An 18,763-nucleotide genomic window follows, 5' to 3' on the forward strand; every position below is an offset into this window, starting at 1 on the left:
ATTCTTCAATACTTGCAGATAAAAACTAATATTAAATGATCATATTCATAATTAAAAAACTTGCAAAACTTCTTTTGACTTCATTTATTCTATATTCATTTTATTATTTTATGTTATTTTTCTTTCTGTTTCATTGTATTTCTTTCATTTATTCTTCATTCATTTTACTTTTTTTTACATATGTACATAATAATATAACATTCCTAACAAAATTTCGATAGTTTTCTCAACAAAAACTTAATATAAATTTTTAAAGCCTAAGTTGAAAGGAAATAATATTATAAAACTGAAGATTTAAAAAAAAAAATAAAGAAAATAATGGCCCGATTTCCCTAACGCTGAAATTAAATAGAAATATATATATTTTTTTTTAAATTTATTTATTTATATTCACAAATGAATTGTAATTGCAAATTACACACAATTTTTAGGTTAACTATAGCTTACTTCTCTTCAGCTGCCGAATAAATCTTTAATATCGACAATTTACTTAATAAATTGGAACGAAATGTTTATTCTTGCCTTTAAATTTCTCTCTGTCTATCTCTTTGACCCACTGTGCAATGCCAATGCCGACGTAGAGTCCGCTGGACCGAACCAAATTCAGCCGGAGTGTGTATGGTTGGCAAGGCTTGGAGCAAGAAGTCTACAAACACAGATGGGCTGACCAAACAAGCAACCAACTAACCTACCAAGCAACCACCCACATCCACATGCTGGAGCCACATAGCTGAGCGTGCGGCATTAATGTCGAACACATGCCTCAGAAGAGAGAGGAGAGCCAGAGAAAACACCGCAGCAGCATCATCAGCAGCAGCAGCAGCCGTGGCGGCAACTGTAGCAATAAAAGAGAGCGCGAGCTCCATTGACAGGACGATGGCAGTTGTCCCACTTCCGCCACTGTGCCGCAAACATGCGCAGCAAAAAAAGAAAACAAAATTAAATACCAAAAATCAAATTATACAAGAAACTTTAACTGAAAAAATACCAGAATTGAAGGCATTTTGAAATGTTAAATGATGATAAATATGTTTTATATGCAAATTCTCTTTACAACTAATAACTTGGAGATTAATTATTTAATAATTTTTTATTATTTTAATAATTTTTCAAATTTTAACAGTTGCTACTATTCAAGAGACCGTTAATTTCTGATCTTGTCAACTGCCTTTTTCAACACTAAGCACTGGTCTAGTGATGTACCTATAGATAGTTGCAAGCAAATAAATGCAATTAATTTGAGGAAAATTAAATATATTTCTATTATTCATTGAGAATATTAAATTGTAAACTTTTAAAATGAATTACGCACTGGTTCATTAATTGAATTCGTTTTTGACAATATTTGAATATTTATATTTTAGTAGTTTGGCACATCTCTAACAAAAATCGATTTCTTTGGCCAGCAAACCGATCTGGCAACACTCGTCGAATCACTGGTTGAAACTCAGTGCTGCCAGATGTTCCAGACGAACTAAGCAACAGCGAAAAGACAAAAAAAAAAGTGCAGTTAATTAATGTTATCAACTTGCCACCTAAACGGGGAACGACGTAACGGACGACAAGGGACCGAGTTGCGGCAACTATACAAGAACGGAAGACACGGAACACTGCAGTGACAAGGGTGAGGTTATATGTTGTGGTCTTGTGTGAGGGGGGGAGGGTGATTGCAACAACCAAAGAAAAAGAAGTGAAATCTATTCAGTAACAACACCAACAACAAAAGCAGCAATAACAATCACAACCTCAACAACAGCAACAACGACAACAACATCAACGGCAATAGGCGCGCGCGCTGGGTAGGCGTGGCAGGTGTATTGGTTATTGGACGCAATTAGTTTAGACAATTCCCTCATCCCCCTCCCCCATCCACCAACCATAATAGAAGAAGATATACATATATCTTTGCTGGGTACGAAATTCATTTGATAACACAAAGACGACGTCTGGAGCCTTAGAAGGAGGAAGAGTATACCATAGCAAAGGACATCCTAAAGGCTAAGTGGCACACGACACGAGACTAGCGTTGTTTACTTCAATGCTGTCGCACAATTGGACGACTTGAGCAGACAAATTGTTTAGGAGTAGAGCATCATGCTCTCCATTAGGGAGGAGCAGCATGTGGCCACCAGTCATCCGCAGCCGGCAAATGGAGTGGATGCAAATGTTGTTCAGGATGATGAGCCACCCGTAGCTGCCGATGGCGGTCTATGGACAGCCTTGTATGACTACGATGCCCAGGGCGAAGATGAGTTAACTCTGCGTCGTGGACAAATTGTTGTTGTCCTTTCCACAGACAGTGAAGTATCCGGCGACGATGGCTGGTGGACGGGCAAGATTGGCAATAAGGTATGTGTTTGTCTGTGTGAGCATTCCAATTAAGCAAATTCTAATCTGCCCGAGTTCTCCTTAGGTTGGGGTATTTCCACGAGATTTTGTAACCGATGTGGATCCATTGCAACAGAATGTACCATCGGCGATTGGTAACATTCAGCCGCATGAAATTGCCTACGATGAGTTGGACATTAAGGAGGTTATCGGGTCTGGTGGCTTCTGCAAAGTGCATCGCGGCTACTACGATCGCGAGGAGGTGGCCATCAAGATAGCCCATCAGACGGGTGAGGATGATATGCAACGTATGCGCGAGAATGTCCTGCAGGAGGCCAAACTATTTTGGGCTCTAAAGCATGAAAATATTGCCGCTTTGCGCGGTGTCTGCCTGAAGACGAAACTCTGCCTGGTCATGGAATATGCTCGAGGTGGTAGTCTCAATCGTGTACTGGCTGGTAAAATTCCACCCGATGTTCTCGTCAATTGGGCCATTCAGATAGCGCGCGGCATGAATTACCTGCACAATGAGGCGCCCATGTCAATAATACATCGTGACCTCAAGTCATCCAATGTTTTGATCTATGAGGCCATCGAGGGTAATCAGCTGCATCAGAAGACGCTTAAGATAACCGACTTTGGACTGGCCCGTGAGATGTACAATACACAAAGGATGAGTGCAGCGGGCACATATGCCTGGATGCCGCCAGAAGTTATCAGTCAAAGCACATACTCCAAGTAAGTTCATACCACCCTGACCTACCAATGCGTCGAAAGCTAATCTACTCTCTCCTACAGATCCTCCGATGTCTGGAGCTATGGAGTATTGCTGTGGGAACTAATTACTGGCGAGACACCATACAAAGGTTTCGATCCACTGTCTGTGGCCTATGGCGTTGCTGTTAATAAACTAACCTTGCCCATACCAAAAACATGCCCAGAAACCTGGGGTTGGGGAGCCCTAATGAAAAGTAAGTTCAAATCCTCATTGCCTCTTATTGGATGTCGTCAATAACGTTTGGATTTGTTTCTTTCAGGCTGCTGGCAAATTGATCCGCACACACGACCAGGATTTAAGGAGATACTCAAACAATTGGAAAGCATTGCTCTATCGAAATTCTCGGTTACTCAAAAGGAAACGTTTCACTATATGCAAGAGTGCTGGAAGCAGGAGATTGCCGAAGTTCTGCACGATTTGCGCGAAAAAGAAAAGGTAAAGCCAAATGGAACAACAACAACAAAAGTCTATAAACTTATTGTTAATTAAATGTCCTGAACAACTTTAGTCTATCCTCTCTCTGTGTGTGTCTGTGGGCCATTTTTCAAGGATATGCGCGTTTCATAAACAACTTGAGGCGATCTCTTTGAATTTTGGCTAACTGACTAATTCTTTCACTTTGTCAAAATTCTAATCATTTCGTTTATTTCCTCTCAATACTTTATATCTTTATCTGTATACACACACACACACACATATATACATATTTATATATATGTATATGAATATATATTTGTTTATATATATGTACATATGTATATAACTTAAACATCGTAAAGCGTTTCCAAACCATCGAAGAGGTAAGCGCATTAAAAGAAAGACAAGTTTTGCGTTTCTGTTTTTACGTATTACCCCATTGGTTAGCCACCAATTCTCCCCATATGCCTCTTTTGTTTTTTTATTATAATTACTCCTTTTTGGGTTTTTTATATGTATCTATTCCGGCATGACATTTAACCATAGCCCAATCTACTCTACCTACATACCTCTCATTGCCATGGCGAGCTAATGATAATTTTATTCGATATTCCATACAGGAATTGCGCAACAAGGAGGAGCAATTGCGTCGAGTACAAAATGAGCAGCGTGAGAAAGCGAATCTTCTCAAGATACGTGAAGAGCATTTGCGTGAACGTGAAATTGAGTTAATGGGCCGTGAGCTAGTCATGATGCAGCCAGTGCCATCGAAACGTAAACCCAAAAAGGGCAAAAAGGTCAGTCGAGAAATTGAAATTTATATAAAAAAAAAAAATGTACACAACTTAATTGCATTTATTTTTCGTTTATTTATAATATAGAAACCTTTGCAAATAAGTTTACCCACGGGTTTTCGTCATACAATTACAACAGTGAGGGATAAAATTGAACCGCCTGGATCACCATCTTTATCCGGATTGCGCATTGTGGCACGTGAGTGTAGATATACATATATACAAATACATATAAAATCTTTTACAAGCCATTTCCTGCGACCCCTTTCTTTTAAACAAATTGATGACTAAAGAGATAGGATTTTAATAGCAGATAGGAAAATAACAAAGTCCACAATCTCTAGAAATGAAACGAAAATGAAAAGATTACAAACCTTTTATAGACTATAGACAATAAATAACTAAAAAGCTGACAATGCAAATAGAAGTAAAGTTGCATATACATGTACATACAAATGAATGTTTATTTCTGTTTAATTTACATTTTTGATTAAATTTATTATTTAAGTTTTTCTGTTTTCGTTTTTTTTTACAATTTTTCTTTTGTTTTTATTTACTTTTTTCTATTACATTTTGTTGAAAATGATGATGATGATGACAGTGACTGATGGTCACAAAGGCAAAACCTGGGGTCCATCGACAATGCATCAGCGTGAACGTTCATTGCTACCCTCGCAATTGGGTGGCAATCAAACGGAATGGCCAGCCCAAAGTTCCACACATTCATCGTTTAGCAAAAGTGCACCGAATTTGGATAAGAAGCAGCAACAGCAGCAGCAGCAGCAACAACAACAACAACAACAACAGCAGCAATTGTCATCTGCCACATGCTCCCTAACACCACCACCACAATTGGGATTGGGATTGGGAATGGGAATGGGAATGACAACGCCAGCAACATCGCCCACATCGCCATCGATAATACATTCAAATGTTGGCGGCAGTGTGGCGGTTATTGGAGCTGTGGGTGCTGGTGTGGTCTCAGGTATGCCACATTATCAATTGCGTACCATCAACCACAACAATATGAACCACATCAACAACAACAACAATAATAATAATCAAAATAATCATAATAATAATAATAATAATAATAATAATAGCAATAGCAATAACAATAAAACTAATACAAACATGAGCATGTCATCCAACCACCACAACAACAGCAACAACAACAACAACAACACCAGCAATTCCTCCTCGCCCAGTATAGCTTCTCAAAGTAGACTCAATAATGGCAACAACAACTCGATAAATCGCCATTATCATAGAGCACGCAGCCATGATCAGGGTCTGGACAATCTATCAAGTCATTTACAAACACCACCACCAACAACAGCAACTCCCATGCAAATGCCATCAGATGATAGCTCAGAGACACCCATACTCGGTTGTTTCAACATCTTTAAACCTTCAAACACATCGTCAGCTGCAATGACAACAACAACATCAACATCGGCAGCAGCAACCAGTCGTTTGGGTGGCGGCAGTTTGGGCAATAGCCCAGCAGTTGGACGTAAAAAGCATTCATTGGATAGCACAACACAATATCCACATGCACAACAACAAACTCAACCTCATCAGCTACTTCAACATCATCATCCTCAGCATAATCATCATCCACTGCCAACAGGAACAACAGCCGTACCCGTAGCACATTACCAGCAGAAAATGGAGCAACAGCAACAATTGGGCTCATCCATACAGTTGGGCGGCTGGCGAGGTGGTGATAATAATACCTATGATCGCGCCTTCTATAGAAATGTATCGAAAAAGATTTTGGCTAGTAGTGAGCGCGTCAATTCCAAATCCAGTGGCGATCTCACCATGTATAATTCCACCACACCGCTTAACGATGAACACGAAAGGATGATTCAGGGTTCGGATTTTGATTATCTCGAAAAGGAGGAGACATTCAAACGTGATGCATCACGTTCACAATTCTCGCGTAAATGTTTCTTTACGCAGCCATATGATCAGGCTTCCACAGATGAGGACGATGACGATGATGATGATGATGATGATGACGACAACGACGAGAATGAGCATGAGAATGATGATGATGATGAAGAATTCTCAACATCACCAGAAGATATTCAGGATGAAAATGAAGTTGTCACTGTTGTTGCCCATGACGATGAAGACGATCCACCTTCATCGGCAATTGCCGGCAGACAAGTGCGTCAAAATTCAACAACATCTAGAAAAAGTTCGGTTACTTTTCAAAGCACCACTGCCATTAGCCCCAATGCGACCAAAGCCTCAATTGATGATCCATTGCACACATCCACTGCCTCGATTAGTTTTATCACCTCATATTCATCCAGCTCATTGGCGGATAGCGTCAATGGTAGCCCAGAACCGCCCATAGATAGCCAGAATGGCTATCATATGCAGGAGAATTCCATATTGGCCACACGGCGTATGCTTGATGTTCAACCACATCCGGATGTTATCAAAATGAAGCAACATCTGCTCGAAGAGGAGCAACGGCAGCATAGTAAAAACCAAAAGAAGCAACGTCCCAAGCATATAACCAAATCGAAATCTGTAGAGGCACCCACCGACCAACGTAAGGTGGCCAAGGAGCATCACCATCATCATCAGCATCAGCATCACTCAACCGGATCCACAAAATTTCGTTCATTATTAAATCTATTTACACGTGGCTCCAAAAAGAAATATCATAAGCTCTTTGAGAATAATATGAGTGGTGCTGGCGGCGGTGGAGGTGCTGGTGGTCCTACAACTGTTGATGTTGATGAAGATGATGTTGAATTTGGTGCCATTGATCCTTATCAGACGCGAACGCAGCTCGAACTAAGTAAAAGTAAACGCAAAACTAAGAAACCTCAGACACAGTCATGTGAGCAATTGGAACGTTGCTGATGATGATATCGATGATAATAACGAGAATCGAGATGATGTTGAAATTGGAGTTGAGTTGCCTGCTTGAAACGCACACACACACACACACACACACACACATATATATATATATATATCTGGCTCTTATTGTGGACGAGAAAGCTCATTGTTTTATATTAAAACCCTAGGCTAAGCGTGACCCATTCACATACAACACTGCACACTTAAATAATAAGTCAATCCCTCAAGGAGCATATTAACATGCTCAATTCCGCCAAAAAAAACAAATTTCAAACAGAAGCATTTCGTATATGCACAGTAAAGTGAATAAGAGTGACAAGAGAGTAAGAGAGAAGGGGAAGAGGGGGTCGATTTCTAACCAGTGATTAGAGAAATTAAAGATTCTATCTTATGATTCTTTAAACATATTCTAATTAACTCTAGTGGCAACAAATTGCCAAAAAATCTAGAGGCGAATGCATAAACTTAGAACTAATCGATAATATTTGACCAAATCTAGGGGCTCTAAGAGTTTAGTTTGTTGGGAATAATTCCCACTAATACTCAAACATAAACATTATTGGCAATGTAGTTTAGCAAGGACCACACTAAAGAGAATAGGGAAAGGATCAAACATTAAAAAAAAAAACAAGTTTCCCAGTCTTAAATGGGCTTTTATAACCTCGGGTATATCCCTTGTGAGTCGTTAGCCGACATTTGAAACCTGTCTGGCAAAAACTTTCAATCAGTCTAAAAGAATTTGCCCCCTCCCCCGAAGAGAACTAGCAAAAATGAACGACAATCGTCTTCCAAAGAAAAGTATCTTAACTATCAATGGGTGGTCCTATAGCAATTTCATCATATTCAGTGCATATATACGATATATATATATATAGAAAATAACAATTGATAAAGAGCTCGAGAGAAGAGAACAACAAAAGAGGAGGGAAAACAAGTATGACGATGATTATAAACGTAATTGTATATTAATTAGTTTTTAGTTAATGACTTAAGTAAGCGATACTTTTTTGATACATGTACCTACAATTATAAAATACTATCTACTATGCCTACTTATATACAATATTTATATATATATGTATGTATGTCTATTTACACGTACTACACACACACACCCACACACATCTTAGTTGAACTAAGTTTGTTTAGTTTCTAGATCTTATATTGGCTTCTGTGTTTCCTTTTTTTTTTTTAACTTTTTTTTGCAATTTGATTACAGTTTTATTTACAATTTATACGAATTAAAAAAAAAAATTTTAATGTGATCAAAATTTTTACAAAAGAAAAACACAAAAAAAAAAAAGAAAATCAAAATTTATGTATTATTTTTACAACAAAATAAGAGAATAATTTCTGTATTTTGTATTGTTTTTAATTTTAAATTGTAACAAATGCTATTTTTTCTTAATCATATAAACAAAAGTTGTGTATTTTCCATTGGATAAGGGTGACCCCTACGAACACCTTAAACCCAAAATAAACAAAAAAAAAAAAAACCAACCAACTGAACACACACACACACACACACACTTAGAAAACCCGAAAAGTACGCAAATAAAACAAACTAAAAACAAAACAAAAACATTTAAAAAAAACTAGAGAGAGAGAGAGGTAGAGAGAGCGAGAGAGAAAATGAGTTATTCCGATTTGTAATCCGCTAAAATTCTATTGCTAATCAAAAACCAATCAACACAAACACAACAAAAACAACGTATTTGATGGTTAATCCAAGGTATTGCCTGCGGTGAATCCCCCCAACCTCCACCCCTCCAACCCAACCCACAACTAAGTAATCTTTGCCCAATCTCAAATGCATTTTACAACTATTGAAACATTCATAACTTCCTTCATGCCAACAATTTCCATTGACGAAGGCTGCAAAATGGAAGAGAACTGGCGACCAGGACCAGCCAATATGCCCATCATGTCGCCATCGCCCTATCTGCTCAGTCGTTTCACCAGCAATGTGCCATTGCCCACACTTTATGCCGGGGATGCGGTCCGTAAGCCCAAGCTGTCGGTAATCGAACTGCTCCTCTATAACATGGCCTCGCTGCTGGCCGGTGTGGCGGCTGGTTACGATGTCCGCATGTCGAATGTCTCCCCAGTGCATCCGACATTGCTAAGCGAAATTCAGGCCTTGAGAACAGCTCCCAAAGCATTGACAGCCTCCAATATACTGGAGGAAGAGGTACTGGTGGAGCAGCAGCAGCAGCAGCAACCGCCAACACACGAAGAGAGAGATGAAAAGAATCTGCTGGACCAAGAGACGACGACGGATACATTGCTAAAACTAACCACCACTGATGGGCCATTGAAGTTGGAAACGGAATTGCAAATACTACCAGAGACTCCAAGGCGTAAAGTTTCGGCCACAAGGTGAGAATCATCTCCTATTCCATTGCTTCTTCAATTCATTTCAATTCCTTTCTTCTTTAAGGTATGCATCAGCAGCAACACAGCAGCAGCCACAAATGGTGGAGAGTAAGTTGGCCCAGGCCACACACGCTGCATCAATAGCTCGTCGCATAGGTGGCAGTCAGACGTATTACACACCAGTGCAACGTACACCGCAACATCAGTTGCATCTGCAACAGCAGCCACAGCCGCAGCAACAATTGCCACCAAACCAAACACAGCCACCACAAGCACAGGCAGTGACGGCGCTTTATGCTGCCGGCTCACAACCACCAACACCATCGCCACGTCGCAAATTGAGCAATGCCGCTGAAGGCTTTGAGGAGTTTCGTGTGGGCGGTGGCATTGGACCGCCTCCGCTTTATGCTCCGGCTGATTATTTGCGGAATGGTCCCAGTTATTCTAATGATGGCGGTGCAACCTATCGGAATGGTTACTTTGGTGAGTTTGCTTTTTCAATTTGCCAATCATCTCAATTGTAATTGTACTTTGCCCCCCTCTCTATCCCTGTCTCTCCGTTTGTAGGTTCAAACTATTTTCCATATCGACCGGAATTGAATTACGCCTATGAGCGTGATTGTAAATCTTATCCAGATTATTCCTATGACTATAATCATCGTCTGCCCGATTACTATGAATATCAATATGAGGCACCACCACCACCACCAGTTGCTGTGACACGAACACCACCGCCTCGTGTACCCCAAATGGGTGTTAGTGCGGCAGGACATCGAAGGACACCATCGACTGTGTCGAATAATTCGAATGTCCTGCTATTGGAGCAGGAAGAGTTAATCTATGATTACAATAATCTCAATTTGGACTATGACAGGGTGGGGCAACAAACGCAGCAGCAGCAGCAGCAGCAACAGGAGGCACAGCCAATTGCAACAGCACAAGCACCACAACCACCCACTAAACAGGAGCTCTACGCCGCAGGATCACCAAAGTTGCTCAATCGCTTAATACATAGTCCCTTGCCGATAACCAAGACCAAATACGCAACTGTCACCCGGCCAGCTAGTCTGCCCTTTGAGCAACATGGACTCAATCTAAGTTATCAGCCGCAGCAGCAGCAGCAGCAGCTGCCAATTGGAGCTGTGGCATCTCTGCCACCAGTTGTCAGTGCCACCAGTCAGGCCTCCAAATTGCGTAGTTCTCTCAAGAAATACAATGGCACAGGGGGGGGAGGCAATGGGAATAATGCTGGAAACGGAGCCGGCAGCAATAGCATCTCATCTCAACAGGGCACACCAACAAATGCCACACCGCCCGATTCATTGACCAGTGATGATAGCTCATATTTGAGTGCCAAAGAGGGATCCATTGGATCGCAGCATAGTCGTGTGCGTTTCAGTCCGGAGGCCTATTTGGATGTGAATCTATCGACACATGGTCATGGCAATGCATTGGCCAGACGAATGACGGCACCAGCCATGCACACGCATCAGCAGCAACATCAGCGACGACAACGTCACACCTCCAGCGCCAGCACACCATCACCATCGCCATCGTCATCGTCCTAGCAGGCGCGTTTGGCGCTAACCCTTCAGTTGGCGCGTAGTCCGGGAGCGGACATCGGTAGTATTGCTGTTAACAATGCTGGGGCATTGGGTTTGGGTCTGGGATTGCATCAGCAACGTGTCCCCTATCGTTGGTATTCAGGTGCACGACGTTCTCGTTCCGCACACTATGAATATCGTTTGTGAGTGGGTGCGAGTGAGAGCAAAAGAGTCGCCGTGAATTAGAGTGAAATGCCAATACATATAGACAGAGAGAGAGACATACATACATACCTCAGATACCAGACACCATCAGCATAAGATTGAAAGAGGATTAGGAGGAGCTTTATTATCCCCATGTATATATCGATTATAGATATATTTCAAACATTTTTTGGTATAGTCTTCAAATTTGTTTCAATATGCAATATATATATATATATATATACAATCTTGATTCACATTTATGTACATACATATATATCCCATGACTTGTGTGATTTGCCTTAAAAAAAATATAGCCAGAAGACTAGTGTTCGATTCCCGGTAACCTACATACATATATGCATCCATCTATCTACATTATAATCGATACATCCTTCCCCTCATAGCTCCCCCCAATTTTATATTGATATAGAGAAGTTGCCAATTGCAAAAGTGAAACATGGTGGAGAAAAAGACACAACAATAATAATGTACATGCTAATAAATAATAACTTATATACACACATATACACATACATATATATGTGTATTTAAATGATGTATTTCAAAATCCAAACATCAATAATTTAATAATAATTATTATTATTAAATACGAGTACTTCTAACATGTATATCGAAAGTAATAAGAAAATTTGAATTCTAAACACCATATACCCAAAAAAAAACAAATTCAGATATATATATATATATATATACTCTACACTCCATTTTTAAGTCTGACAAAATGTTTATATACAGATACAGATATATATATAGAAAGATAGAGAGAGAGAGAGAGAGAGAGAGAGAGAGATACGTGTCTATGTATGGATAGAAAAACATTGCTATTAACCTTTATAATGAAAAATCAAAAAAACATGAAAACTCAAACTTTAAAAACTAATGAATGAAGAACAAGAACCTATATAATATATATACATATATGTATCTTAAATAAGTTATAATCCATAAAGCTTACCAGCTTTCTCTTGGTTCTTTCCAATATAATCATCGATTATAATTATTTGTTTACTTTTTGTTTTCGTTTAAGAGCGCCATCTATAAAAAATAAGTTACATAACTACCTTTAAGCTAAATTCTATATATGATTTATTGTTTATTGCATTAGCTAGGAGGAATACAATTTGTACATCAAGAAGCATTTCTAACATCTAGTATATATACTAAACACATATATATACATACATATATATCTATATATATATATTTATTTCGTTAAGCTTAGTTAAGATAAAAACCAACACAGACAGAAAAAAAGAGGCAATCGAGAATAGCCCCAATAGACCCTTAGCTCAGATCTAAACCTCACTTAGTACAGAAAATAAGAAAGAAAAAAAAACACCAACTAACTAACTAATTGAATTTACCTACTTACACAGGCCAACAAAAGACATATTCAATTTTTGAATAGCAGATGAACCTTAAGCTTATTAGGACAATAAGCCTATGAAATGGTGGGGAAATTTGCCCCTAAAGTATGCAATAAGCAATCCATAAAAAGGAATTTTCGAAACGTTCCGGGGTGTTAAAAGGGAATCCTTAGAGCAAAACATTCTTTGAAAGTTATAAATTTGTTGAACATAACGAGTACTTATCTATTCCATTGCATACCACAAGGGGCAAATTCGCTTCCATTTCGCAACCCAAGATTGGCCTTTGATTAGAGACTCAAGAGCAAAGACTATATATAGTTTTCCGATCTTAATGACATGACTTTGAGAAGGCTTCCATGAATATACATAGCTTAAGCTTTAAATAAATTTCAGAATTTCGGCAAAGATATATGAAATGGAGTCCATTCAAATCGAATGCTAATTTCATTTGAAACTTGTTGTCCTTGTAAATTGTTGGCCTGTTGTTATTAATCTTAATTTAGACAAATTGTTGTTCATGCTCACAAAAACAAAAAAAAAAGAAGAAACACAAAACAAAAAACACTGAAGCAACCGAAAATAGTAACAAATGACGAGAATTGAATCGAATAGAATACTGAAAACGAAACAATTTATATTTATAACCAAAAAACCAATTTGCCTATGGAAGACAAAAAGGAGGAGAAAAAAATCAACAAACAAAAAAAAAACACAAAAACAAAACCAATCAGCTAGCCAGCCATGTTAACCTTGTAGTGTAATTGCATTTTTACCATTGCATTCAATAATTAATTATAATGAGGAAAGTTTCCGTTTTTCGTTTTCCGTTTCGATTTGTTTTCATTTGAACCCATTTTTTTCCCCCATTTTTAATTGAGCTGTGGCGCCCTTAAATATGCAATAATAAATGCTGCTTGTGACTTATTTTATGTACAAATTAGCAATTAACAATTCATTTTGAATATCCATTCATAGCCAGAAAGACCAAAAAACAAAAACAAAACAAAACCAAGAAAATGAAAATAAAGAAATTATTTTTTTATAGAAACTCATTTCGTGTTGGTATAAAAGGATTGAACCTTTGTTAAAGGTCCTTCAGTGGCAAACAAGATGGGTCAGGAACGTAATCTCTTTCAGAAATCAAAGCCAAAACATGTATGGGAATCCCGACAGGCTTTTGGCAATCTCTTCAATTGCTTTTATGCTCTGGGTATGCAGGCACCGGATGGCAGTTATCCCACAAGGAGCAGAGTATGGAAACGTGTCTATCGCTGCTTTGCGGCCATTATGTATCTATGGCAATTGCTAATGGTGCCAACGTTCTTTGTGATCAGTTACAAGTACACGGAGGGCATGGAAATTACCCAGGTGCTAACCTCATTGCAAGTGGCCATCGATGCTGTCATTTTGCCAGCCAAAATATTGGCTCTAGCCTGTGGATTGCCCCTATTGCGACGAGGGGAACTCCATTTGGCCGAATTGGATGCACGCTGTGTACGACCAGAAGAACATCGTCGGATTGCGGCAACAGTGCGATTTTGCAATCGTTTGGTTTGGTTCTATCAGATAGCCTATGCCATTTATTCGGCCTCGACGTTTGTTTGCTCATTCCTGTTGGGACAGCCGCCGTATTCGTTGTATCTACCGGGTCTGGATTGGCGGCGAAACCGACGACAGTTCTGTGCCCAGGCATGGATTGAGTTCATCATCATGAACTGGACGTGCCTGCATCAGGCCACCGATGATGTCTATGCGGTCATCTATTTGTATGTTCTGCGCACTCATGTCCAATTGCTTAGTGAACGCATGCATCATTTGGGTAAGACAATCCAGGATTGGGATAATCAGCCAGGCCAGAAGCAGGTGCAGGAGCAGCAGCAGCAGGAAAATGATTGTGATGAACTGCAACGGTGTATACAGGATCATCAGACTGTGCTAAAATTTCTAAATTGCATTAGTCCTGTCATTTCGCGTACCATCTTTGTCCAGTTTCTAATTACAGCCGCCATAATGGGCACCACCATGATCAATATATTCATTTTCGCCAATACCAATACGAAAATCGCCTCGACCATCTATCTGATGGCAGTGACTCTGCAAACATCTCCATGTTGCTATCAGGCCACCTCGTTGATTGATGATTGCCAGAACCTATCTTTGGCCATATTCCAGTGCCGTTGGATTGGTCAGAATCCCAAATTTCGTAAGCTATTGCTCATCTATTTGCATCGTTCGCAGGAACCAATGAAATTGACTGCCATGAAGCTATTGCCTATCAATTTAGCAACCAATTTGAGCGTAAGTTTTACTAATTACTAAAACCAATTGGATTTTTTTTTAAAAAGAATTTCCCAATTCTGTTTGTCATTTGCAGATTGCAAAATTCTCATTTTCACTTTATACTTTGATCAAGAAAATGAATCTAGGTGAGCGCCTAAACAATGGTAATTAGAAGAAAAACCCAATAAAATGTTTGAAAACTCAATTTTAATTAATAGAAAAATTTAATAAATGGAATATATTTTAAATATTTTTTATGAACAGTGTCTTTGAGATTCCGTTTTTGATCCATTTTAAGGCAAGGTGCCAGGAATCCAAATCTGTGATTAAATAAAATAAACAAATAAGTAGAATTAAAAAAAAAGTAATGTCTTAACAATCAGAAAATTTACCTAATTTACTGTTTTCTTACCCTTTATTTAGCACTCAAGAAAAGGTATGCTGTAGAGTATTGTTTTTTTTTAAATTTTGTAACATATGACGATATTTGGACGCAGAAAACGTTTTTTTTTTTGAGCCATTTCCATAAGGAAGGATTTTAGCTAAACTAGAGATAATTTAAAAGTAAAACAAAACTTTTAAGGATCATTCTTGAATGGCATTTTGAAAATATTTTTGTTTCATATACAAAACCTTGCTTGAAATTTGCTTAAAAAAAAGATAACATTTTTTTTTATTTATTTATTTTTTTATAGTCCCAGCTTTTTAATTTTCTTGATCTCTGGGTCTCTTGATATTTGGCACACTGTAAACTAATACTTTTTTTCAGTGTCGAATGGAACTTAAAAAGGGAGGCAAACAAAAAGAGATAATTTAAAAATAATGCGGATTGCATTGTAATCTTTTTTCTTAATTGGTTTTAATGTGAGAAACATTTTTTGGTAAACTTTTTACCTAGTAAAAGCTTACCTACAAAAGATAAATAATGAAAAAAGTTATTAAAAAAAATTTGTTATTTCGATTCTATTTTATCACTTTGCATTCGATTAGGTCATCAAATCAAATACATTCTCAAAATACATAAAATATTAAAATATAAAACATTTAAAACATAAACATTTTTGTATAAGCATTTAAAAGAACAAAGAGTTTCAAGAAGTTTTAATTTTTTGCTCTTGGTTGACATTTCGCCCATATAATGAAATAAACTATAGAATTTTGAAAAACCTTCAGGATTTTCTGTTTGAAAAGTCGGACAGTGACCGAAAATGGCTTGAATTTATGAATTTGATCAATTTTTGTTACATTAAACCATAAATTTATTTAAATGATTAATATAAGGCAAACAAATAGATTTTCGTGCTTAAATTATTAGTAAAATTATTGTTGGCTAAGTACGTTACATTTAATCAACCTTTTTGAATTTATAATAATAATAATGAAATGCAGAACAGAAGAGAAAAAAATCATGCCAGAAACATTAACTTCTCGGCTCTTCGAAGTTTATACACCTTTGCAGTGCTCCGACTTTTATGTCCGATCTTTAAACTCCATATAAAATTTAATATAAATTTACTAAAAAAATATCAAAGAAGCTAACATCGGCTATGCCGAAGTTTATATACCCTTGCAGTCCTTGGTAATAATAATTTTACATTTACTATCACATTCAAATTTTGGGATCTGGGGTTTTATATCACATATGTAAATTTCATAGCATACTCCAATTTTTATAAAAATGTTTCTTCTAGTTCTTCTAGAGCTATATGATATAGTGGTCGGATCCGGATGGTTTTCATACTTTATTTTTCCCGGGTAATAAAAAACCCCGAAAACAAATTTCAGCCCGATAGCTCTTAAGACTATATATACTTTATGGGGTCGGAAACGTCTCCTTCTGTGCGTTACAAACATCTGACCAATTTTATAATACCCTCTGCAAGGGTATAAAAAAGAAGTTTACAATTAATTTTATGGAAAATTATGTAAACGTATTTGATTGTAAATTCCCTGAAATTGTAAAATATAATCTGAAAAATTTTGTCTAATTTAGAAATAAAGTTAATTTTTATTAGACTAGATTAATGAATCAGGAACCTATGGCATATATAAGTACATATATATTTAGATAATATCCACTGCAATGATTTATGTATACATATATTGTCTTTAGAGGATTTGTATATAAAACTTTTTTACATATAGAAATATCTGTAGAACCTTCAAATTAAAAGAGACAAAACAGAAACTAACGTTTTCCTCAATATGTTTTCCTTTTCTTTTTAGTGTAAAAAAAAAAGACAAAACAACAACAACAAAACGAGAATTGCTGCAATTACAACTACATTTTTTTGTTCTCATTCATTATACCCTTGCAAAAAGAGTATATTAAATTTGGTCAGAAGTGTGCAACGCGTAGAAGGAAGCATTTCCGACCATATAAAGTATATGTATATATTCTTGATCAGCATGACGAGACAAGTTCATATAGCCATGTCCGTCCGTCCGTCCGTCCGTCCGTCCGTCTGTCCGTCTGTCCGTCTGTCCGTCCGTCTGGTTCAACGCCAACTCCTCCTAGACCGTTGGAGCTACAGAGCTGAAATTTTTTTTTTTGCATGTAGGCTTGTATATACTGCAGGCGTTGTATATCTCGGATTCAGCCGGATCGGATCACTATATCATATAGCTCCCATACAAAAGGCAAAGTCACGAACAGTGACTTTTCTCAATAACTTCGTTATTTTCTGAGCTATTGTCGTGAAATTTAATATTGATGAGTTTATTTTACATATAAACGACTATGCCAAATTTGATCAAGATCGGTTGACTATATCATATAGCTCCCATAGGAACGATCGGTGGAAAACAGTGACTTTGATCAATATCTTCGTTATTTCCTATGCTAAGATTGTAGGCCGTTCTTTCGGAAACTTTAGCCTTGTTAGAAAAAATGTTTTCCATTTTGATGGCTATAGGTAAGGATAGAGTTACCAAAAAAGTTGCAAGGGTATATAAACTTTGACGCGGTCGAAGTTAGCCCCGGCCTTCTGGTTTTTGAATTATTATTTATCAAAATTATTTGTTCAATCCATGTAAGAAATTTTTTCGTAGATTTTAAGTGTTTTACTGAGCTGAACGCAAAAATGAAATTAGAATGATGGAGGAAGACAGAAGGTTTTTGTTTTTTTTTTCCCCTATGGAGATGGATTTGGTTAAAATATTATAAAAGTCAATTTCAAGAGCAAATTTGAAAGGTCGAACATAATACATCAGCTTTTTAAATTTGCCGCCGACTTGGGGAAGATATCGATAGCATTGTGACTCCGATAGGCTTGCTCCGATAATGTCGATTACCGATTTGTTTTGCTCCGATAATGTCGATTGACCGATAGGCTTGCTCCGATAATGTCGATTACCAATAGATTTTTCTTTTCATGGCAAACATGTTGGAGTTGGGCTCATTTGTTTGATGTTCGATGCTTTTGCTGCATTTTCGCTCTTTTGTTGCATGTTCGACTTAAATGGCTCGAGTTCGACGTGGTTGCAAGGAGTTCGGTGTGTTGGGAAAGAGTATTCGATGGGAGGTTCACTTTTTGATGCTTTTCAACACATTGTTTATGGAAGATTCGAATAAATTCACCATTAAAGATGTCGTAGAATATGGCAGAATCCGAGAATCAAGGCTTTGGCATTAGAAAATCTTTAAGATGCCTGATTATTATAAAAAATATTGATCTTCCTGCTTACAAAAATATATTATCCTTGCAACAAAATAGTATGTGAAGAGTATGAGTTAGTCGGCTTTGTGTTTTCGCATAG

The 18,763-nt window shown here is 37.7% G+C and overlaps 2 protein-coding genes across 3 annotated transcripts; both read left to right on the forward strand.

Annotated features, from left to right (window-relative positions):
* The first annotated feature begins 1,729 nt into the window (after positions 1–1,729).
* LOC6648574 lies at positions 1,730–11,554 on the forward strand. Of its 2 annotated transcripts, XM_047011225.1 has the most exons (10): positions 1,730–2,349; positions 2,414–3,066; positions 3,127–3,299; positions 3,366–3,541; positions 3,886–3,906; positions 4,144–4,320; positions 4,405–4,516; positions 9,081–9,585; positions 9,647–10,065; positions 10,150–11,554. In XM_047011225.1, the coding sequence occupies exons 1-10, from the start codon at positions 2,095–2,097 to the stop codon at positions 11,148–11,150; spliced, it is 3,492 nt and encodes a 1,163-aa protein (XP_046867181.1). In that variant the 5' UTR covers positions 1,730–2,094; the 3' UTR covers positions 11,151–11,554. The 2 variants fall into 2 exon arrangements, with proteins under 2 accessions (XP_046867181.1, XP_046867182.1); XM_047011226.1 differs by lacking the exon at positions 3,886–3,906 and having other exon boundaries at positions 10,150–11,553.
* Positions 11,555–13,834: 2,280 nt separating this feature from the next.
* Positions 13,835–15,176, forward strand: LOC6648545 (odorant receptor 7a). The gene is made up of 2 exons (XM_002071296.2): positions 13,835–15,022; positions 15,099–15,176. Exons 1-2 carry the CDS (start codon positions 13,835–13,837, stop codon positions 15,174–15,176), a joined length of 1,266 nt encoding a protein of 421 aa, XP_002071332.2.
* Positions 15,177–18,763: the final 3,587 nt, after the last annotated feature.

This window comes from Drosophila willistoni, assembly GCF_018902025.1.
Source record: "Drosophila willistoni isolate 14030-0811.24 chromosome XL unlocalized genomic scaffold, UCI_dwil_1.1 Seg141, whole genome shotgun sequence".
In the NCBI taxonomy this organism is placed as follows: Eukaryota; Metazoa; Arthropoda; class Insecta; order Diptera; family Drosophilidae; genus Drosophila; species Drosophila willistoni.

What these genes read in the sequence shown, in the direction of transcription:
- LOC6648574 (XM_047011225.1), top strand. Translation starts at nt 2,095, where the DNA reads ATGCTCTCCATTAGGGAGGAGCAGCATGTGGCCACCAGTCATCCGCAG. An exon ending in ATTTGCGCGAAAAAGAAAAG is followed by an intron (nt 3,542 to 3,885) that starts GTAAAGCCAAAT and finishes AACATCGTAAAG; the next exon opens with CGTTTCCAAACCATCGAAGA. An exon ending in AACCCAAAAAGGGCAAAAAG is followed by an intron (nt 4,321 to 4,404) that starts GTCAGTCGAGAA and finishes TTTATAATATAG; the next exon opens with AAACCTTTGCAAATAAGTTT.
- LOC6648545 (XM_002071296.2), top strand. Translation starts at nt 13,835, where the DNA reads ATGGGTCAGGAACGTAATCTCTTTCAGAAATCAAAGCCAAAACATGTA. An exon ending in ATTTAGCAACCAATTTGAGC is followed by an intron (nt 15,023 to 15,098) that starts GTAAGTTTTACT and finishes TGTCATTTGCAG; the next exon opens with ATTGCAAAATTCTCATTTTC.